At 40.9% G+C, this 24,440-nt stretch overlaps 2 protein-coding genes across 5 annotated transcripts in view; one reads left to right on the top strand and one right to left on the bottom strand.

Annotated features, from left to right (window-relative positions):
• The window catches only part of LOC106086256 (mucin-2), a 177,185-nt gene that overhangs the window by 137,167 nt on the left and 15,578 nt on the right, over nt 1–24,440 (bottom strand). The gene's annotated exons all lie outside the window — the stretch shown is intronic.
• Nucleotides 1–24,440, top strand: part of LOC106086009 (phosphatidate cytidylyltransferase, photoreceptor-specific) — a 43,557-nt gene that overhangs the window by 5,152 nt on the left and 13,965 nt on the right. For 3 of the 4 annotated variants that reach the window (XM_059371061.1, XM_059371053.1, XM_059371059.1), the window contains one exon: nt 21,917–22,041. In XM_059371061.1, coding sequence (XP_059227044.1) covers nt 21,917–22,041 — 125 coding nt within the window. Of the gene's footprint in view, nt 1–20,492; nt 20,585–21,916; nt 22,042–24,440 lie in introns of those variants that run through there. The other variant, XM_059371065.1, reaches the window with a different exon arrangement.

Genomic DNA, 24,440 nt, shown 5'->3' on the forward strand with positions numbered 1-24,440 from the left:
GAGATCGAATCGGGCGTTTTGTGTTCATACAGAATATTTAAACATACAAAAACATAAAATGATTTTTACACCCTCCACCATAGAAGGGAGGTATACTAATTTCGTCACTCCGTTTGTAACACCTTGAAATATGCGTCTAGGACCCCAAAAAGTATATATATTCTTGATGCTCATGACATTCTAAGTCAATCTAGACATGTCCAAAGAATACGAAATCATAAATACCCAGCTGTTGGGTATAAATAGGTATAAATACCCGGGAATTTACCCAAATTACCCACCGATTTTGGGTCTTGACTTCGTGAGCCTCTAGAGGGCGCAATTCCTGAAATTTTGCATGACGTGTTTCGTTATGACTTCCAACAACTGTGCCAAGAATGGTTCAAATCGTACTATAACCTGATATGGTTGCCATATAAGTCGATCTTGGGTCTTGATTTCCGGAGCTTGAAGGCGCAGCTCTAATCCGATTTGACTGAAATGCAAAGGGTGTCTTGTTATCACTTCCAACAACTATGCCAAGTATGGTCTAAATCGGTTGATAACCTGATATAGCTGCCATATAAACAGACTTTGACTTCTAGAGTTTCTAGAGGGCGGAATTTTATATATCCGATTTGGCTGAAATTTTGCACGAATTGTTCTGGCATGATAACCTGATATAGCTGCCATATAAACCGACTTTGACTTCTTGAATTCTAGAGCTTCTAGAGGTCGCAATTCTATATATCCGATTTGGCTGAAACGAAGTGTTCTGGCATGAGTCCCAACAACTGTGCGAAGTATGGTCTAAATCAGTCCATAACCTGATATTGCCGCCATATAAACCGATCTCCCGATTAGACTTCTTGGGCGTCTGGAGGGCGCAATTTTTATCCGATTTGCCACGTGGTTTCTTATTATCACTGCCAGCAATTGTGCCAAGTATGGCCTAAATCGGTTGATAACCTGATATAGCTGCCATATGAACCGACCTTGGGTCTTTACTGCTAGAGCATCTAGAGGACGCAATTCTATATATCCGATTTGCAGGAAGTTTTCTGACATTTCTCCCAACAACTGTGCCAAGTATGGTCTAAATCAGTCCATAACCTGATATAGACTTCTTAAGCCTCTAGAGGGCGCAGCAATCCCTATCTGATTTGTCTGAAATTTTGCATGACATGTTTCGTTATGACTTCCAACAACTGTGCTAAGAATGGTTCAAATCGTTCTATAACCTGATATAGCTGCCATATAAACTGACCTTGGGTCTTGCCTTCTAGAGCTTCTAGAGGGCGCATTAGGTGTTTTATTTTGACTTCCAACAACTGTGCAAAGTATGATCTAAATCAGTCCATATCCTGATATAGCTGCCATATAAACCAATCTCCCGATTAGACTTCTTGGGATTCTAGAGGGCGCAATTCTTATCCAATATGGTTGAAATTTTGCATATGTCCTTTTGGTATGACTTCCAACAACTGTTCCAAGTATGGTCTAAATCGGTGTATAACCTGATATAGCTGCCATATATATCGATCTCCCAGTTTGACTTTTTGAGCCAGTCTCTGAGGGCGAAATTATTACTCGATTTGTCTGAAAATTTTCAGGTGGTGTTTTTCTATGACTGGTGTTTTTCTAATTGAAAAAGTCCTTCATTCAAAGAAGTTGACAAATGCGATCCATGGTGGAGGGTATATAAGATTCGGCCCGGCCGAACTTAGCACACTTTTACTTGTTGTTTATAAGATTTTCGAAAACTCAATATTCATAGGAAAATTTGAGTTTGATTGAAATTTTTTCGGAAAATTTTTTTTTATAGGCAGCTCATAGCTTTATGGTCTTGAAAAAATCCAATATAACATTTCTATCAGGAACATGTTCCTATATACATAAATGCATGAGTATGTGCATATGTCTATTATATATTGGGTTGCCCAAAAAGTAATTGCGGATTTTTCATATAGTCGGCGTTGACAAATTTGTTCACAGCTTGTGACTCTGTAATTGCATTCTTTCTTCTGTCAGTTATCAGCTGCTACTTTTAGCTTGCTTTAGAAAAAAAGTGTAAAAAAAGTATATTTGATTAAAGTTCATCCTAAGTTTTATTAAAAATGCATTCTTTTAAAAAATCCGCAATTACTTTTTGGGCAACCCAATAATATGTTAGAAGATAAGAACCTTGTAATAGGAAAGTGACATTTGTTTGTTTCAAGGAACACCTAATCTAATTAGTGAATGGAGGATAGTGGAAAAGCGGAAATATATTTACAAACAATTAAACCAACAACCAAGCACCACCAGCACCACTCACTCATCCCTATACCCAATCCCATGGCAGCCGGTTGTATGTACGTACCGTATTGACCCGATGAAGTCCTTCATCGGCAAGGGCTGTTGCTTCAATGTACAACACACTGCTAGAACAACAAGAACAACAACATTCCTATACCATTCCATGGTCATGATAATTGTGTTCGCATGTTGTCAACGCCGCTTCTTCTTAGGGATATTCTACAGGTCATTAGAACCTTATGGTTAACAAACATAATAGAAAGTAGACAAACATTTCCCCTTAACATCAACTATGCGGCCTGTAATGGGCCTGTTGTGCGATTTATTTGGTTGTGGTTGTTAAATGAATGCTATGCGTCATGGGGCTGACTTGATTACCTCAGTAACGCTGCTAATTGCCTGATATTACAATTTGGTGAGCTTCTTATGACGTAGCGTCTTATTGTAGATTTCAAGTGCTACCTTATTTGTTTTTTCTTCTATTGGGTTACCCAAAAAGTAATTGCGGATTTTTTAAAAGAAAGTAAATGCATTTTTAATAAAACTTAGAACTTTAATCAAATATACTTTTTTTACACTTTTTTTCTAAAGCAAGCTTAAAGTAACAGCTGATAACTGACAGAAGAAAGAATGCAATTACAGAGTCACAAGCCGTTGAAAAAATTTGTCAACGCCGACTATATGAAAAATCCGCAATTACTTTTTGGGCAACCCATATAATTCGAGTGCTGATCACACTTTTTGATATCTACCATTGTAGCCATTTGATGATTTGCGAAAACCAATGCCTTTGCATTGTCTTCTTTGCAATTTTCAATGGTAGAGATTTTTTTTTTGGGATTGACGAAAAAATTTTCTCATTTGGGGTATGGGGATTTTGATGGAGAAAAAGGCTAAAATTGAGGATTTTCTAGGGAAATTTTGTCAGCATAGTTTGAAAATTTTTTGCTTGGGTATACGAATTTTCATTATTTTAGTGCTGGCTAATAACCCCGAATTAGATGTGATTTAATAGAAAGCATATTCTCCTGCACTGATGTATGCTGTAGAAGATGTGATTTAATAGATTAAACAGTCTCTCATCAGACTCACTTAGACGTTTTCGTCCATTGTGAGACCACAGGAGCAGAAGAAGGAAGATGCCTTACAGTTCCTACCGTTGAACCATTCAGATGGCTTTAGCAGGTTCTCAAAAAAATGAGAACCTAAATTGAAACTTTTTCTGACTGCTATTGCGGGACACACACACAAAAGGTGTTCTATGGTCTCTTCTTCTTCGATGTCCTCCCAGTTTCTGCAAAAGTCGTTACTGGCAACCTTCAGTCGGTCAGCATGTTTTCCGATTAGACAGTGGCCTGTCATGACGGACACAATGACTGAGACGTCTATTCTAGTCAATGACAACAAAGCAGTAGACCTCTTCAAGTCTAGATTAGGTCACATAGTTTTGCAATGCTCACAGCCCCCTCTTTGTGACCATCTATCATTCGTTGTCCTTTGGGACTGATTCTGAAAACTTAGCTTACATGTCGCAAGAGGCATACCCACAGATTTCAGTATCCCTGGAATGTGTAGGGTAGTTCCTAGTGGTTATTTGACCCATTCAAACAATGGGGAATCAAGTGATAGATTTTTGTTTTAAGTGGAGGGCGTCATTCAAATTTTTACACAAGTGGCAGATGGGGTGTGCCGCACAACCCTCGTATGGACGGCCTCCATCAAACGACTGCATACACCAATCATGACAAAGTGGGGTTCCAATGAAAGGTATAAGTTTGTGGACTGCGAATCTGATATCTTTATTTTGCTCATATACCCAGCGGACCACCTCACCCCAAAACAGTCGAACAATCATAATGACCTAATGGGTGACTGTGTGATTCATTTAGTTTGGGGACACAAATAAATGTAGGCCGGCATTCCCCCATAATTATGACGTTCAGCCTGATAAGATAAGGGGCTCATCGATAAGGGACCTTCTTTTCCAAACGACGTGCTGCTGGGCAAAACTTTTTTGTTCAAAAATTTTACATGGTTTAAAGCGTTACCACTAAGAACTGTCGCCACCGCACCAAATACCTAGACCGGTAAATAAGTTCTTTAGCACAGAACATCGTTTAATATGGCAATTTGAATTGATCTAAAACAAGTTAAAGCATGCCGTGCCGAATCTTGGGTAACCACCACCTAGGAAGGTCATTATTTTATTCTACCTGCCAAAATTCTGTCAAACTAGCAAAAATTAAAGCTCTAGGATGATCGAGATGAGAGGTCCAAGTAGCAGTAACCCGGCTAAAGAACAACAAGGCAGCAGGAGACGACCCGTTGAACTATTTAAGACCGGAGGCGACACGCTGATAAGGCGTATGCATCAGCTAGAAGAACGCATACCCGATGATTGGAACCTCAGCATACTATGTCCCGTACACAAGAAAGGAGACAAGACGGAATATGCCAACTACAGAGGAATAAGTCGCCTCCCCATCGCATACAAGATACTCTCGAGCGTTCTGTGTGAAAGATTAAAACCTAAAGTCAATGAGATAATTGGGCCCTATCAATGCGGCTTTAGACCTGGTAAATCCATCCTAGACCAGATATTCACACTGCGCCAAATCCTGGAAAAGACCCGAGAAGGACAAATCAACACCTACCACCTCTTTGTTGACTACAAAGCCGCCTTCGATACTCCTTTACGTTCAAAGGTATTTCAAGCCATGTCTGAGTTTGGTATCCCTGCAGGATAAGACTCTGCAGGATGACATTTGCTGATATGCGTTCCTCAGTAAGAATAGGAAAGAATCTCTCCGAACCATTTAATACCAAACGAGGTTTCAGACAAGGAGACAGCCTCTCGTGTGATCTCTTTAATATCCTGCTGGAGAAGATTATACGAGATGCAGAAGTGAATAGATATGGCACACTAATCACAAGAGAGCACATGCTACTCGCCTATGCCGACGATATCGATATCATAGGTCGGTCACCGGAAGTAGTAACTGCAGCCTATGAAAGAATCGAAAGAGAGTCAGTGAAAATGGATCTGGCAGTAAATGGAGATAAGACGAAATGGATGGTTTCCACTCCCAAAAAGCCTTGTACAACCGAGCAGTTAAAGAAAATGGAGAAAGTTGGGAACCACAACTTTGAGATAGTCAGTAACTTTATCTACCTCGGCACCGCCGTAACCGAAACGAATGACACCAGTTTTGAGATAAAGCGAGGAAAATACTGGCAAACAGATGCTACTTTGGACTTGATAGACGAAGATTACACTTTACAAGACACTGATACTACCCGTGCTGTTATGTGGTTCTGAAGCATGTATACTTGTGAAAGCAGATGAGGCAGTGCTTGGAGTATTTGAGAGAAAGATTCTTCGTAAAATATATGGACCAGTTTGCGTTAACGGAGAATATAGGCGACGTATGAACCACGAGCTGTATGAGCTGTATGACGACGATAGCATAGTTACACGCATCAAAATACAACGGCTGCGTTGGCTAGGTCATGTTGTCAGAATGGATGAAGAAGCTCCAGCAAAGAAGTCTTTTGAAGGCAAACACGGTGGTACACGCAAACCGGGAAGACCAAAAGCCCGATGGAAAGATCAAGTTGTGGGAGACACCTCGAAACTTGGCGTCAGAGATTTTAGAATGAGTGCAGAAGATCGAGGCGCTTGGAACGCTATTCTACGTTCGGCTAGTGGAAGAAATATTCTGTCATAGCCAATTAAAGCAAAGGATGATCGAGAGACCGGTTTACATGGGAGCTATATCAGGTTCTTGACCGATTTGAACCATACTTTGTTGGAAGTCATAACTGAATAATGTGCAAAATTTCAGCCAAATCGGACAAAAATTTCGGCTTCCAGGGAGTCAAGAAGTCAAACCGGAAGATCGGTTTATAGGGGAGCCATATGAGATTATTGAACGAATTGTAACGTACTTGGCACAGTGTTTGGAAGTCATAACAGAACACGATGTGCAAAATTTCAGCCAAATCGAACAAAAATTGCGGCTTCCAGGGGCTCAGGGAAGTGAAATCGGGAGATCGGTTTATATGGGAGCTATATGAGATTCTTGAATCATTTGGGCCTTACTCGACACAGTTGTTGGAAGTCATAACAGAACACTATGTTCCAAATTTTAGCCACATCGGATGAAAATTGAGGCTTCCAGGGGCTCAAAAAGTTAAATCGGGAGATCGGTTTATATGGGAGCTATATGAGATTCTTGGCCGATTTGGACCGTACTCGGCTCAATTGTTGGAAGTGGTAGCAGAACGCTATGTGCCAAATTTCAGTCAATTCGGACAAAAATTGCGACTTCCAGGTGCTCAAGCAGTCATATCGGGAGATCGGTTTATATGGGAACTATATCCAAATCGGAACCGATATGGCCTATTTGCAATCTCAACATCAATAGTAAGTATCTGTGCAAAATTTTAAACGGCTAGTGTTGTTAATTCATTTGTAGTTTATTCCAGACTGACTGGTAAATTTGAATATGAGTACAATGTAATAGCGAATACAATAAAGAATGAAATATCAAAAAGGAATAGTAAAAACTAATATACACAAAAGGGAATAGAGAACACAGTGTTGCAATACAAATAATGGTTGTGACTACTTCGTACTTTCCAACACCTCCCCTCGAAGTAGGACGTCCTCTATAGAATCTCGGCCACGCCCAGTTCTCGAATATGTTGTTGATGCTTACTGGAACCAAGGCCCTTCGTGAGTACGTCAGCTGTCATATCTTCGGTCCTCTTGTACTCCAATTTAATATAACCAGAATTTCGGTACTGTTGCAAAAACTGATGTCGGACGTCGATATGCTTGGTACGAGAGTGGTATCCGACGCTTTGTATCAATTTCTGGGCACTCTGACTGTCGTTGAAGATCGTAATGCAGTTTTTCGGCAGTCTGATTTCCTCAAAGATTCGTCGAAGATACAAGGCCTCCTTTGAAGCCTCTGTAATAGCAAGGAGCTCTGCTTCTGTGCTCGATAAAGCCACGGTCCTCTGTTTTCGAGCTTCCCAACTGATTGCTCCGGAAGACATTATGAAGGCAAATCCTGAGTAGGAGCGTCTATCGGAGAGATTGGAACCCCAATCAGCGTCCACAACCGCATACAATTGAATGTTGCCTTTGGTATACTTTAGTCCATGATCGATCGTCCCTTTAAGATAGCGTAATACCCTCTTGGCGGCCTTCCAATGTTCAGTATTGTAATTCGAATTAAACTGGCTTAAGAAATTTACGGCGTACGCTATATCAGGCCGAGTGCTGACTGCTAAATACATAAGGGCACCGATCAAGCTTTGGTAGGGATGTTTTCGCATTATTGTCGCATCAGGTTCTAAAGGCTTATCCAATTTACATTGTTGTTCTAAAGGTGTCACAACCGGTTTGCAATTTTGCATGTTGAAACGTGCAAGAACGGATTCGGTATATTCCTTCTGCTTTAATGACATTTGACCATTCTCCAAATCCTGGTCAAATTCTATGCCCAAACATCTGCTGACCCTCCCAAGGTCCTTCATCTCAAAGGATTCTGCCAAAGACTTCTTTATGTGGCATAGCTGTTCCTTATCGTCCGTGGCTATTAATAAATCATCAACGTAAACAGTGACTAGCGTGATCTTCTCACCTTTCCTGTTTATGAATAAGCAAGGGTCCTGTTTCGATGGTATTAATCCAAGTTGTTGTAATCTGTGACTCAGTTTCTGGTACCACATTAGGCCTGATTGTCGTAGACCATATATTGCCTTGACGAGTCTGCATACTGGATTTTTATATTTCTTCAAATTCCTGAGCCACGCTTCCGCAATTTCAACGGCTTTCTGATTCTTCTCCTTGCTTGTTCCAACCGTTTCTCCTCGTGACAATTTGTGCAAGACTTCCTCCAAATAATCAGGTACATGCATGAAGACTCTTTCCTTAAGATCTCCATTCAGGTATGCTGTCACAAAATCCATCTGATGGATTTCCAGGTCATTTTCGACAGCTACAGCAGACATTAGTCGAATGGTCGACGATCGAACGACGGGTGAGTAGGTGTCCGAAAAATCCTCCCCTGGCCGTTGGGAGCACCCTTTTGCGACTAGACGAGCTTTCTTCTTATCGTCCATTTTAGTGCGAAAAACGAATCTATTGGCAATCACCTTCTTGTCATCTGGTTGTTCGGTAATTTCCCAAGTACCATTTAATATCTGTGCTATAAATTCGTCTTCAATTGCCAGTCGCCATTTGAGACCATCTGGGGAATTCATCGCCTCGCCACAGGTAGTAGGTTCGTCGTTAAAAACGGCATTAATGAATTCGCAATCTTCAAACCCCTCGAAATCATCCATGTCCTCTTCACTATCCTCTATGGCGTCAGCATTTGTGTTCTGGGTCTGAAATGTATCATTCGCGTTTTGAGATGATGTCTGGGACTGTCGTTCTCGCTGTTCCGGGTACTCCTGTTCTCCTATTGGCATTTCATACTCGTATTGTGGCTCCAAGTCTTCTCTGATTATTGGCTCAAACGCTTCTCCATAAAAGTCTTCTGTAAACTTGACGTCACGGCTAATAATTACATGACGTTTCTTTGGCGACCACAAACGATATGCTTTCGCCTCTTCAGAGTAACCCACCAAAATACATTCATCAGAACGCGAATCCAATTTCCCATTCGTCTTATCCTTGATCAAAACGTATGCCCGGGTGCCAAAAGTTCTCAAGTGTTTAATCGATGGAGTCTTACCTGTCCAAATTTTTATTGGTAATTTTCCATTCAATGATCTAGTGGGACATCGATTTCTTAAATAATTAGCGGTGTTTACGGCCTCCGCCCAAAATACCGGAGGTACTCCTGCCTGTTTCATCATGCACCTAGCCATCTCTAGCAACGTCCGGTTTTTCCTCTCCGACACGCCATTTTGTTGCGGCGTATGAGGTGCCGTCAACCTTCGTCTAATGCCGGCCTTTTCCAGGTAATCATTGAATTCTTTATTTAGATATTCGGTGCCGTTATCCGATTGGAGAAATTTAATCTTTTTGCCAGTTAATAGTTCCGATGAACTCTTAAATTTCTTAAAAGCACCCAGCACGTCAGATTTCTGCTTCAAGAAATGGACTTCACAGTATCGAGAATAGTCGTCGATGAAAGTGACAAAGTACCTTGCGTTCGAATGTGAATTAACTCTCATGGGGCCACAGACATCACTATGAACCACTTCCAATAATTCACTGGTACGATTATCACCTCGACTGCTGAAACTATTTCGTGTCTGTTTCTCACTCAAGCACACCGCACATGTTGACAATCGTTGGCCTTTCTTGATTTCAATCCCATGTGCGCCCTTAGTATCGGCAAGCAATTTCAAATCATGTTCATTAAGATGGCCTAATTTCTGGTGCCACAGGTCGATCTCACCTATTTTCTCTTCAGCTGAATTAACAGAGTCAATCGAGTTTATAAAGTAAAGATTACCTTTACGAGTTGCTCTGCAAACTTCATTTTTACCGTCCATTATAAAGGCTTCATCCCTATGGAAGTGCACCTGGTATCCCTTATTCGTCAGTTTTGAGATGGACAGCAAATTGGTGCGTAAATCTTTAACATACATTACGTCTCTTATTATAAAAGGTTGCATTTGCCCTTTGTTAGCAACTTTTATTTTGACGTCACCAATACCAGATATTTCGCTCATCTCACCGTTTGCCAAACATAAGCTTTTCCTTATGCTTTTCATTCTAACAAACCCTTCTTTGTATGCGCTCATATGAGAGGTGCAGCCGCTATCCAAACACCATTCGCTAGAGATGTCAAAACAATTTAATGTCACATCAACACAATTAAACAGCGACTTCTCTTTTCTGCCCTCGCTCTCCTCAGCATGGTTTGCGTTTGATCTGCAGTTTCTGGCATAATGCCCAAATCTTCCACATTTGAAACAACCCTGTTTTTGCCTTTGCTTTTGTGCCTTTGCATTTTCGACTTTATCCTCTCTCGCTACTCTTTCAAATTTTCCGTTGACGTTGTTTTTCTTTGGCCTTACATACATTGCATTTTGCTCATCTCGTTCTGTTTTTGCTTTACGTGATTGGTCCTCTTCGAGTATTTTCACTCTCAACACATCGGGCGTTGGCAGTGCATCCCTTGTCTCCAATGCACATCGAAATGTCTCGAACGAGTCTGGCAAGCTGTACAGAAGCAAAATGGCCAGTAAATCATCTCCGATGGTTACATTGATTTCTTTGAGTTTGGTCACTGCGTCGAAGAATTCGTTCATATGATCGCGAGCACTCTCACCCTCCTTCATACGTGCCAAAGCAACACGCTTTAGCAACGTTGCCTTCCTGGCAGGCCCCTTCGACTGGAATGTGGACTCCAATTTCAGCCATATATCCCTAGATGTTTTACACTCGGATATGAGCCCCAATTCCGATGGTGCCATTGATAACAAAATATCCGCGCTAGCTTTCTGGTCGGCGATCTTCCATTTCTCGATTTCGGCAGCTTCAGCTAACGGGCATTGTGATGCGCCACTGACATATGCCCACAAGTCATTTTTTATAAGAATTGCACGAATTTGCAATTTCCATGTATCGTAATTCTGGGAATTTAAAGGCTCAATCCGTATTACGTTGCCCGACATATTTATTTTTCATAACCGTACTCTTCGCAAATAAAAATCGATTTAATTCTTTACGCGTCTTCTTGAAAACGGAGCCTGGGCCCATAACCTGTTGTTAATTCATTTGTAGTTTATTCCAGACTGACTGGTAAATTTGAATATGAGTACAATGTAATAGCGAATACAATAAAGAATGAAATATCAAAAAGGAATAGTAAAAACTAATATACACAAAAGGGAATAGAGAACACAGTGTTGCAATACAAATAATGGTTGTGACTACTTCGTACTTTCCAACAGCTAGCTCTACGCATTCGACCGCTATTCATAAAAACTCCTATACGTGCTACAAGACCCCATGTCATCAAACCACCTATTTATATGATCGGCGACAGAAACTGCAAAGACGCAGTAGACAGCTGCAATTAAAGCGACGGCTAGTTTTTGGAAATAGATCTGACCCTGCTATGGGGGTCAAACTAATCGCAGAATGAATTAATGTGCATACTAACAGCGATTGTGGCACATACCTACTGGAGCTACTGGAGGTTATTAAATAGCCCATCGATTGCTTATAACAACAATAATGATTATTAATATATGTATCTCTAATACGTGTGTACAAATATCGCCAAATACTTGTGAAACACACCATTTGTTATATTTATAGTGTCTGCAATAACTTATAAATAAATATCAAGTAAACGCGTGCTAAGTTCGGCCGGGCCGAATCTTATATACCCTCCAGCATGGATCGCATTTGTCGAGTTCTTTTCCCGGCATCTCTTCTTAGGCAAAAAAATGATGTAAGAAAAGATTTGCTCTGCTATTAGACCGATATCAAGATATGGTGCGGTTTGGACCACAATTAAATTATATGTTGGAGACCTGTGTAAAATGTCAGCCAATTCGAATAAGAATTGCGCCCTTGGGGGCGCAAGAAGTAAAATAGAGAGATCGATTTATATGGGAGCTGTATCAGGCTATAGACCGATTCAGACCATAATAAAAACGTATATTGATGGTCATGAGAGGATCCGTCGTACAAAATTTCAGGCAAATCGGATAACAATTGTGACCTCTAGAGGCTCAAGAAGTTTAGATCCCAAATCGGTTTATATAGCAGCTATATCAGGTTATGAACCGATTTGAACCTTATTTGACACAGTTGTTGAAAGTAAGAATAAAAAAACGTCATGCAATATTTCAGCTAAAAGCTCAAGAAGTCAAGTCCCCAGATCTGTTTATATGACAGCTATATCAGGTTATGAACCGATTTGAACTGTACTTGGCACAGTTTTTGGATATCATAACAAAATACTTCGTACAAAATTTCATGCAAATCGGATAAGAATTGCGCCCTCTAAAAGCTCAAGAAGTCAAGTCCCCAGATCTGTTTATATGACAGCTATATCAGGTTATGAACCGATTTGAACCATACTTGGCACAGTTGTTGGATATCATAACAAACCACGTCGTGCAAAATTTCATTCCAATCGGACCAGAATTGCGCCCTCTAGAGACTCAAGAAATCAAGAACCAAGATCGGTTTATATGGCAGCTATATCAAAACATGGACCGATATGGCCCATTTACAATCCCAACCGACCTACACTAATATGAAGTATTTGTGCAAAATTTCAAGCTGCTAGCTTTAATCCTTCGAAAGTTAGCGCGCTTTCGACAGACAGACGGACGGACATGGCTTGATCGACATAAAATGTCTCGGCGATCAAGAATATATAAACTTTATGGGGTCTCAGACGAATATTTCGAGTAGTTACAAACATAATGATAAAATTAATATACCCCCATCCTATGGTGGAGGGTATAAAAATAAGTATTTTTACTTACTTTGCATACCCACCACCTCGGGTATGTAATGTAAACCAACTTTCATTATAATCTGTTGAAAAATTCATAATTTATGCCCTCATAGTAGCTATATCGAAATATGGTCCAATTTGGACCAAATTCGGCATGAACATTGAGTCATTGTTCAATTTATAGAACAAAATATTGGCCTTTTTGTTAGCTATATCCACATATAGACCGATCTGAACCATATACGACGTGGATGTCGAAAAGCGTAACATAAATCACTGTGTCGATCAGACTTTAAATCGAGACATCGGTTTACATGGCAGCTATATCCAAATCTGAACCGATCTAAGCCAAATTGAAGAAGCATATCGAAAGCCCCAACTCAACTTATTGTCGGAAATTTCGACGACATCGGACATTACATGCACCTTTTATGGTCCCAAAACCTAAAATCGAGAGATCGGTCTATATGGCATCTATATTCAAATATAGATGTATCTAGGCCAAATTGAAGAAGGATATCGAGGGGCCTAACTCATCTCACTGTACCAAATTTCGGCGACATCGGACAATAAATGGGCCTTTTATGGGCCCAAGACCTTAAATCGAGAAATCGGTCTATATGGCAGCTACATCCAAATCTGGATCGATCTGAGCCAAATTGCAAAAAGATTTGAAGGAGCCTACCACAACTCACTGTCCCAAATTTCGGCGACATCGGACAATAAATGCGCATTTTATGGGCCCAAAACCTTAAATCGAGAGTTCATTGCATTTGGCAGCTATATCCAAATCTGGATCGATCTGGGCCAAACTGAAGAGGGGCCTTACACAATTCAATGTCCTAAATTGCAGTGAAATCGGAAAATAAATGCGCCTTTAATGGGCCCAAGACCCTAAATCGAGAGATCGGTCTATATGGCAGCTATATCCAAATATAGTCCTATCTGAATCATATTTAGGTCGGATATCGGGAGGCTCCAAATAACTCACTGTTTCAAATTTCAGTGAAATCTGTAAAAAAAAAAAAAAATAAAGCTTTGTTGGGCAGATCGGTTTATATGGCAGCTTTATCTAAATATAGTCCGATCTGGACCATATTAAGGTCGTATGTCGGGATGCCTAAAATTACTCACAGTTTCAAATTTTAGCGAAATCATATAAAAAATAAAGCTTTTATCGCTATATATGAGCTATAGCCAAATATAGTCCGATCTGAACCATATGTAGGTCGGATGTCGGGATGTTCAAAATAACCAACCGCTTCAAATTTCAGCGAAATCGGATAAAAAAATAAAGCATTTATGAACTTCAGACCCTTTATCGGCAGATCGTCTAAATGGCAGCTATATTTTAATATATTCCAACCTGGACCATATTTGGGTCAGATATCGGGAGGCTTAAAACTACCCCCTTTTTAAAATTTTAGCGTAATCGGATAATAAATAAAGCTTTAATGGGCTTCAGACCATTTATCGGCAGATCGGTCTATATGGCAGCCATATCTAAATATAGTCCGACCTGAACCATATTTAGGTCAGATGTCGGGAGGCCTAAAACTACTCACTGTTTCAAATTTCAGCGAAATCGGTTAAAAAAATAAAGCTTTTATGCGCTGCAGACCCTTTATCGGCAGATCGATCTATATAGCAGCTATAGCCAAATATGGTCCGATTTTGGCTCGTTCAAGAACTTAACCAGCGTGCATCTAAAAGAAGTATCTCAGCCAAATTTCAGCTCAATATCTCAATTTTTGAAGGCTGTAGAGTGATTAAAACAGACGGATAGACGGACAGACACACGGACATCGTTAAATCGTCTTAGAATTTGACGACGATCCAAAATATTTATACTTTGTAGGGTCGGAAATTGATATTTCGATGTGTTGCAAAGGGAATGACTAAATGAATATACCCTCTATTTTACGGTGAGGGGTATAAAGATGAAACTTTACTTCCCTTAAAAAAATATTCGCAAATATCATTTTTTTTTTTGGAATATATTGGGTTGCCCAAAAAGTAATTGCGGATTTTTCATATAGTCGGCGTTGACAAATTTTTTCACAGCTTGTGACTCTGTAATTGCATTCTTTCTTCTGTCAGTTATCAGCTGTTACTTTTAGCTTGCTTTAGAAAAAAAGTGTAAAAAAAGTATATTTGATTAAAGTTCATTCTAAGTTTTAATAAAAATGCATTTACTTTCTTTTAAAAAATCCGCAATTACTTTTTGGGCAACCCAATACAATACTTTGGTTGATAAGAAAAACTGTTTGTTGCTGGTTGGTCAGATGCCGGCTTTCGAGCCGTTCTAAAATGTTGGCATAAGTATGTGAATGTGATTACTAACGCCGTTGACCTTGAGTTTTTCATATTAGATTTTTTATTGCCTTTCGCGCCAGAAAATGCGGGTTTATGATGGGTTTTCTTGTGCGGCGTCTGTTGTTAATTGTCTTTTCGCACTTGAAAGGTTTCTTATCTTATGAGGAGGGGGAATATACTTTTTTCAATTGATTTCTTTATTTATTTTATCAATTGTAGTGTTTTGTAGTAGAACTAAGCAACATTAGTTCCGTTTAGATTAGCATTTTGAAACATTTCGATTGCACTTTGTCTTGTTTGCTTGGCTGACAAAACTTTCGATTTCAAACTCTTGCTTTCATTTCTCTTTTTTTTGCGGTCAATAGAAAAAAAGCCTTCAGTTTTGAGATAATACCTACCTTGTTTGGTGTTTTTATCGCAATGGGGGCAAAGTTAAGTGCAGATAGTTGTTATGATAACACATGTGTCTTTTTTTTTCTTTTCTTTTTGTTTAAAAATTTAATTTGATTTGAAATTTCATGGAAATTTGAGCCTTCAAGAATTTCTTGTGGGAAATTTGATTTTTAAATTTGGACACCAGACACCCGGGCTGCCTTGTCGATGAAGGACTCCATCGGTTCAATCCAGTACGTACATGGGATTGTGTTCCTGATAAAAGAAATTATTGGGTTGCCCAAAAAGTAATTGCGGATTTTTCATATAGTCGGCGTTGACAAATTTTTTCACAGCTTGTGACTCTGTAATTACATTCTTTCTTCTGTCAGTTATCAGCTGTTACTTTTAGCTTGCTTTAGAAAAAAAGTGTAAAAAAAAGTATATTTAATAAAAGTTCATTCTAAGTTTTATTAAAAATCCATTTACTTTCTTTTAAAAAATTCGCAATTACTTTTTGGGCAACCCAATACATAGACATCTATACGGATGGCTCCGTAAGGATGGCTTAAGGAGTGAGGGTGGGGGGGTTGGTCTTGGTGATACACCATTCCGTGCAGTATAGACCTGCGACGAAGCCAGTGAAGGGGCTAGTGATGACAGAACAGTTCATAGCCTCTCTGATCCACAACGACAACATTTGGAGATGCTAGTGGCAAAATTCCCCTGTTTTACTAAGAAAGGTTAGGTTTAAGTGGCAGTCTGCCATCAGATTCACTTAGACATTTTCTTCCATTGTGATAGCACAGAAACAGAAGAAGGAATATGCCTTCTAGTTTCTACCGTTGAACCATCCAGATCGCTTTAAAAAACCCAATAACATGCGAATGTTAACATCCGCCAAATCAGACAGTTTCTCAAAGAAATGAGAACCTAAAGTGGAACTCCTACTGACTGCTAGCGGGGGACACACACGCAGAAGGTGTTCTTTAGTCTCTTCTTCTTCGCGATGTCCTCACAGCTTCTGCAAAAGTCGTTGCCGGCAACCTTCAGTCTGTCAGCATGTTTCCCGAATAGACAGTGACCTGTCATGACGGACACAATGACTGAGACGTCTGTTCTAGCCAGTGACAACAAAGGAGTAGAGCTCTTCAAGTCTAGATTAGGTCACATAGTTTTGGAATTCTCACAGCCCCCTCTTTGTGACCATCTTTCATTCGTTGTCCTTCGGGCCTGATTCTGAAAACGTAGCTTACATGTCGCAAGAGGCATATCCACTGACTACTGTATCCTTGGAATGTGTAGGGTAGTTCCTAGTCCCGCAAGCTCATCCGCTTTACAATTCCCTAGGATATATCTGTGGCCTGGCACCCAGAACAGGTAAATTTTTAACTGTACAGCCATCTCTTTGAGTGATTTGCGACAGTCGACGGCGGTTTTTGTGTTCAGAAATACCTTCTCCCGGGATTTAATGGCTACCTGGCTGTCTGAGAAGATATTTATGGCAATCGTTGTTGTTGTTGTTGTAGCAGTTTATTGTGTTCTATCTTTCGTCTGCTTGATTCTGTTGAGTGTGAAGACCCAGGAACTCCGCGACTGAGATGGGGTGCGTCCACAGGGATCTGGGTCTAAGTCAAGTGGGTCTGGCCGGGCAGTTAAACAGGTGACGTGTATCGTGCGGTCCCAGGTTACAATCGGGACATGGGAATTGAGGCGGCTGCATCTGCCGGAACGCAATTGAGCCAGAACTACTCTGGTTTGCCGGGGGAGTTCGATTTCTTCGGGTGCAATGGGTGGCGGTCGTTCTCCAAGGACTACATTCACTCGGTAGCGAATTAACGCATCTGCTACCGTGTCTGCATGAGTGTTGTTCAGACCCGCTTGATATGCCGCTTGATCTAGAGGTTCTCTCTTGTAGCGCTGAACCTCACGCTCTAGATCGTGTAGATCTACCTTAAGACTACTGGGCGGTGGGTATCTATCCACAAGATGATGATTTGGATGATTTCTGATGACGTGGTAACAGCCTAAAAGGTATTGCTTAGACAGCATGTAGTTATGTCTTCGCACTGGTAGGATCTTTGTCTCCTGATGGAGGTGGTCCACATGAGAACTATCGTCGTAATGACATTACATCTTAGCCATTCCACCACTTCTTTAATTGCAAGGATCTCTGCTTGATACATACTGCAGTGGTCGGGTAACCTTTTCGATATGACCAGTTCTAGATCTTTAGAGTACACCCCAAAGCTCATTTGGTCGTTTAGTTTGGAACCATCGTATAGAAGTCTATGTAACTTTTGTTACCAGGGATATCGTAGTTCCAATCGGTTCTATCAGAAATAGTGGTACAGTAATTTTTTATCAAAAAGCGGCTCAGATAGGGTGTAATCCACACTGCCTGGAACATCGGATATTGTATCAAGGATAACACAGTGTCCGTAGCCGCCACATGACCAATCAGAAAGCTCCCTTAACCTCACGGCAGTGGTCGCTGCAATTTGGGTAGCCACAATGTCCAGAGGCATAAGATGTAGCATTAAATTCAGTGCATCAGATGGTGTCGGTCTTAGTGCGACTGTGATACACAAACAAGCCATCCTTTGAATACGGCTAAGTATTAAGCAGTAGGTGGACTTTTGAAGCACCGTCCACCAGACCACAATACCATATAGCATTATAGGTCTGACAACTGCAGTATATATCCAATGCATGGGACTCGGTCTAAACCCCCAACTTTTGCCAATGGCTCTCTTGCAGGTGTATAGGACAACAGTTTCATTTCATGCCCTTTCCAAAATGAAGACTCAAAAGTCTTCAGCAAAAAGGATGACAGACTAATAGGACGAAAATCTTTTGCCTTCGTGTGGTAGGGTTTTCCTGCTTTCGGAATGAAAATGACTTTCGGGTCCTTCCATCCTACAGGTATATATGACATTCTGATACAAGCACAGTATATCTCCTTGAGGCAGGGAACCAGTCTATCAGACACAGCTTGTAATTCAACCGGTGGTACATCATCAGGGCCTGGCGACTTAAAGGAGTCGAAACTTTTTATCGCCCAAAGGATTTTCGGCTCAGACACAATTTCCCTAATAGCCTCTGACGAATGCATATCAATGACAACCTCTTCTGGCGCCACGTTGTCCGTTGGAGAATTTCCCGGAAAATGTGTATCAACGAGTAGTTCGAGTGTTTCCTCACTAGACATTGTCCATACATTCTCTGACTTCAGAATATACCCCACCGTAATAGGTCTCGAGGACAGAATCTTCCTTAGCACAGAGGCCTCAGATGTATCCTCCACAGAGTTGCAGAATTAAACCCAGGATTTGTTCTGGTTTGGGAAAGACAAAGTCTGAAATCCACACCATCGATAGCGTCGACGCAGTACCAGTAAAAACAATCCCATGGCAGCCGGTTGTACGTACCGGATTGGCCCGATGGAGTTCTCCATCGGCAAGGGCTGTACAACACACTGCTACAATAACAACAACCAGTAAAAAGTTAGCATTACCTAGTCTTCCCGGCAGTGCAGAAGTTGATGAACGCGGATCTAGACAGGATGTTGGCCATGGGAGTCATTGAGCCCAGTGAGAGTGCTTGGACCCATTCAATAACTCTAGTTCGCAAGGCCGAGAAAAACCGGCTGTGTCTGGACGCTCGGAAGCGAAATGCTCTGACAGTCAAAGATGTCTATTCTCTCCCGCACATTAAAGGACTGCTTAGTCGACTGGGTGATACGTACTTTTTATCGAGTGTCGACCTGAAGGACGCCTTCTGGCAGATACCTTTAGATCATTCAAGTAGAGAAAATACCGCTTTTACAGTGCCGGGGAGACCATTTTACCATTTACGGTCATGCCCTTTGGACTGTGTAATGCAGCTCAAAGGTTGTGGGATAAAGTGATCCCCTCAGCAATACGCGATTGTGTCTTTCAAGTAGAGAAAAAAAGCGATTTTACAGTGCTGGGGAGACCACTTTACCATTTTACGGTCATGCCTTTTGACCTGTGTAATGCAGCTCAAAAGTTGTGCCGTTCAATAGATAAAGTGATCCCCTCAGCAATACGCGACCGTGTCTTCGACTACTTGGATGATCTGCTGATAGTATCGCCAAGCTTCGACACCCATCTGGTACTGCTGGTGGAGGGGAGCTCAAACATGACCCGAGCAAGGTGGATGCTATCACTAAATTCTGTTACCCGCAGGTTCACAGTTTTTCCGGCGCAACTGGTTGGTATAGGAGATTTATAACGAATTATACCGCCATTGCTTCTCCTATCTTTGAGACGTTGAAGAAAGGCAAACAGTTTGTTTTCACTCTTGAGGCGAAAGTGGCTTTTTGACAATTTAAAAAACGCCTCGGTTACAGTCCGATTTTGACCCATCCCAATTTTGATAAACACTTCTTCGTGCAATGTGATGTCTCCGACCTTGGGATTGGAGCTGTCCTTTTCCAGAAGGATGAAAAAGAGAGGGAATACTTGGCCGTGGTAATGGCGGTAAAGAAGTTTCGCCCATATATTGATAAACACTTTTATGTGCAATGTGATGCCTCCGACATTGGGATTGGAGCTGTGCTTTTCCAGAAGGATGAAAAAGGCGGAGAGCATTTCATAACCTACTTTTCCCAAAAGATGGCATCTGTTTAAAGGAATTATTCTGTGACATAACGGGGATTGTTTGGCCGTAGTAGTGGCTGTAAAGAAATTTCGCCCATATATTGATATACACTTTTTTGTGCAATGTGATGCCTCCGACCTTGGGATTGGAGCTGTGCTTTTCCAGAAGGATGAAAAAGGCGGAGAGCATCCCATAGCCTACTTTTCTCAGAAGCTGACATCAGCTCAAAGGAATTATTCCGTGACAGAGAGGGAATACTTGGCCGTGGTAATGGCGGTAAAGAAGTTTCGCCCATATATTGAGCTAATGCCGTTCACCATTATCACGGACCATAGCAGCTTGAAGTGGCTGATGTCGCACAAAGACCTGACAGGACGCTTGTTTAGGTGGACATCATCATCTACATCTTCAATCCTTCTCGTTTGAGATAGAGCATAGGAAGAGGCTAAGATGATAAAATTGAAGTTGCTATGCTTCGACTCCATAGGGAGGGCATAACCGTCACCAGAACACCAGGCATCAGACCAGGCTTCCTACAGGTAGGTTTGGAGCTTCTTCTTTTAAGTTAGACTTTCTAGTTTTTCATTTACATATATTGGGTTGCCCAAAAAGTAATTGCGGATTTTTCATATAGTCGGCGTTGACAAATTTTTTCCCAGCTTGTGACTCTGTAATTGCATTCTTTCTTCTGTCAGTTATCAGCTGCTACTTTTAGCTTGCTTTAGAAAAAAAGTGTAAAAAAGTATATTTGATTAAAGTTCATTCTAAGTTTTATTAAAAATGCATTTACTTTCTTTTAAAAAATCCGCAATTACTTTTTGGGCAACCCAATAGTAAACCTGGCATGTATAACTTTTTTTTTCCTGCTAAGGTGATACGCTTGCGCAAAAAACTACCCCATCCGGCGAGCACTAGCCGTGCATACGCCATCATGCCAGCGATCGTAGAGCGGTCAACGAAAATACTAGCACAGATCATTGGACCAGGACAGGATAGATCCATCTCGACTGCGCTCGGCGCTACATGTAATGCGTGGGGATAGCAATCGGGTTCGTTACTGCCGAGATAAAACTATACGACGTGTACATACTGCCGGTTGGTAGTTGTGTCCCAATTAATGACCAAGTTTACAGGTCCGACAATTTAGTGGCCTACTGTCAGGCCATAATTGCCTGGTTCTAGGAGACTTTAATGTGCATCACACTTCATGGCATTCTCCCCTAGGTAACGACCAGCGGGGCATAACTTTGGCAGAGCAGCTCTGCCGAGAAAATTGAAAAAATATTAAATTTACAGCAAAAAGAAAAGAAAAAAAAAACCCTATATACGTGCATTACGCCATAGTTTCCTTCACTAGAAAGGAAATAATGCATATTTAGAAAATCCAAACTACACAAACTGCATGTCATTAAGAGCATAATTCTGCCAAAGGGGATAGAAGTTATAGAGAATTGTTTGTGCTTTCAAAATTGTACATCAAATGTCAAGCTTATGGGTGTTGGTAATTATTTTATTTTTCTTTTTCAAAGCAAGCAGCTCTGCCGAAAATATTAAAAAAATCGAATTACAGCAAAAAGAAGAAATACGAGAACAAAAGATATGCACGACGACTGCCGAAGCCCTTACGTGCATTTCGCCATAGTTTCCTTCCCATATTAAGAAAATGCAAACGACGCACACTTCATGCCATTACGAGCAGAATTCTGCTTGTGGCATGTGCTTAGCTAATTCTCATTAATTTCTATTCACAGGCGCCACCAACCAGTCTATGTTCGAAGTTCAAATTCTTTATCTATACAAAATTTATCCATGCAGATACAGTTATTCGATTTTCTCTCTACATCTCTCTTTCTCTCTCTCTCTCATTTCAGATTGAATCAGAAGATGAGAAGTTGCTAGAGGAAAAATGTTTAGATGAGTTGTCCAACTTGTTGCCTCAGGGCACAGATAAAAAGCCAGAAATTCTTGATTCAGCCCTGAAGGATTTACCAGAGAGGTAAGAATATATACAAATATTTATACCGAAAATAACGTTTAAACAAACAAATGGATAATAACAGTCACAAGTCGAATGAGAGTATGGCTATAAAAAATGAGTTTATAATTCTTTATACGCAACACTTGTTGTTGTTGTTGTAGCCACATTCATTATACCCACCACCATATGATGGGGGTCTACTAATCTAGTCATTCCGTTTGTAACACCTCGAAATATTGATCTAGGACCCCATAAAGTATATATATTCTGGATCCTCTCGACGTTCTAAGTCGATCTAGCCATGTCCGTCCATCCGTCCTTTTGTCGAAATCACGATAGAGGTCAAACGCGTAAAGCTAGCCGCTTGAAATTTTGCACAGATACTTAATATTGATGTAGGTCGTTGGGGATGGTCAATGGGCAATCTCGGTTCAGATTTAGATTTAGCTCCCCTATAAACCGATCTCCCGATTTAATTTCTTGAGCCCAATTGCCAAATTGTGGCTTCCAATTTTTGTCCGATTGCGCTGAAATTTTGCACGTAGTGTTCTGTTATGACTTCCAACAACTGTACATAGTACGATCCAAATCGGTCTATAACCTGATTTAACTCCCATATAAACCGATTTTTAGATGTGACTTCTTGAGCCTGTAAAAGCCTCAATTTTCATCCCATTTGGCTGAAATTTTGCAAATAGTATTCTGTTATGACTCCCAACAATGGAGCCAAGTACAATCCAAATCGGTCTATAACCTGATGTAGCTCCCATATAAACCGATCTCTAGATGTGACTTTTTGAGCCCCTGAAAGCCTCAATTTTCATCCGATTTGGCTGAAATTTTGCAATAGTATTCTGTTATGACTCCCAACAATGGAGCCAAGTGCGATCCAATCGGTCTATAACCTGATTTAGCTCCCATATAAACCGATCTCCCGATTTGACTTCCTGATCCCCTGAAAGCCGCAATTTTTGTCCGATTTGGCTGAAATTTTGCACATAGTGTTTTGACTTCCACTAACTGTGCCTATTTTGACTTCCATTAACTGTGCCCAGTACGGTTTAAATCTGTAATCCTGATATATATCCCATATAAACCGATCTCCCGATTTGACTTCCTGATCCCCTGAAAGCCGCAATTTTTGTCCGATTTGGCTGAAATTTTGCACATAGTGTTTTGACATCCACTAACTGTGCCTATTTTGACTTCCATTAACTGTGCCCAGTACGGTTTAAATCTGTAATCCTGATATATATCCCATATAAACCGATCTCCCGATTTGACTTCTTGAGCCCCTGGAAATTGCAATTTTTATCCGGTCCAAATCGGTCAAGGCTTGGGATCTGTGGATCTAAAATGATGGATCAGCAGAGGAACTCCTCAAGGAGGTGTACTGTCTCCTCTACTTATATAGCTATAGCCATTAACTATATATTATTATCTCTGGATGAAAAAGGCGTAAATGTGGTCGCATATGCTGATGACTTGGCAATTGCGGTTAAGGGAAATTTTCCCAGCACTCTAAGAAATATACTTCAGGAAGCTCTGCGTGCAACAGCAAAGTGGGGTAGTATAGGTATAAATCCGTGCAAGACAGAAGTAGTTCTTTTCAGCAGGAGATACAAGTTGCCTACAGTGGAACCTGCGTCCTTGGAAGGAGAGAATGTTCCATTTACAGAAAGCGCAAAATACATGGGTGTTTTGCTGGACACGAAATTGAACTTCAAATCCAACATCTTAGAAAGGGCAAGAAAGGCCAGTCTTGTTCAAGACACCTGCAAGAAAGTCATTGGCAAAATTTGGGAGTTAAGACCGAGTGTAATGCATTGGGTATATACTGCAGTTGTCAGACCTATAATGCTATATGGTGTTGTGGTATTGTGGACGGCTCTTCAAAAGTTCACCTATTGCTCAATACTTAACCGGATCCAACGGATGGCTTGTTTGTGCATCACAGCCGCACTGAGGATGCAACCATCTGATGCACTGAATTTAATGCTACATCTTATGCCTCTGGACATTGTGGCTACCCAAATTGCAGCGACCACTGCCGTGAGGTTAAGGGAGCTTTCTCATTATCCTTGATACAATATCCGATATTCCAGGCAGTGTGGATTACCCCCTATCTGAGCCGCTTTTTGATAAAAATTACTGTACCACTATTTCTGATAGAACCGATTGGAACTACGATATCCCTGGTAACAGAAGTTACATAGACTTCTATACGAAGGTTTCAAACTAAAAGACCAGATGGGCTTTGGGGTGTACTCTAAAGATCTAGAACTGGTCATATCGAAAAGGCTACCCGACCACTGCTTTGTGTATCAAGCAGAGATCCTTGCAATTAAGGAAGTGGTGGAATGGCTAAGACATAATGTCATCACGACGATTGGCATAAATATCTTCTCAGACAACCA

This window comes from Stomoxys calcitrans, chromosome 1 (genome assembly GCF_963082655.1).
Source record: "Stomoxys calcitrans chromosome 1, idStoCalc2.1, whole genome shotgun sequence".
Classification (NCBI taxonomy): Eukaryota; Metazoa; Arthropoda; class Insecta; order Diptera; family Muscidae; genus Stomoxys; species Stomoxys calcitrans.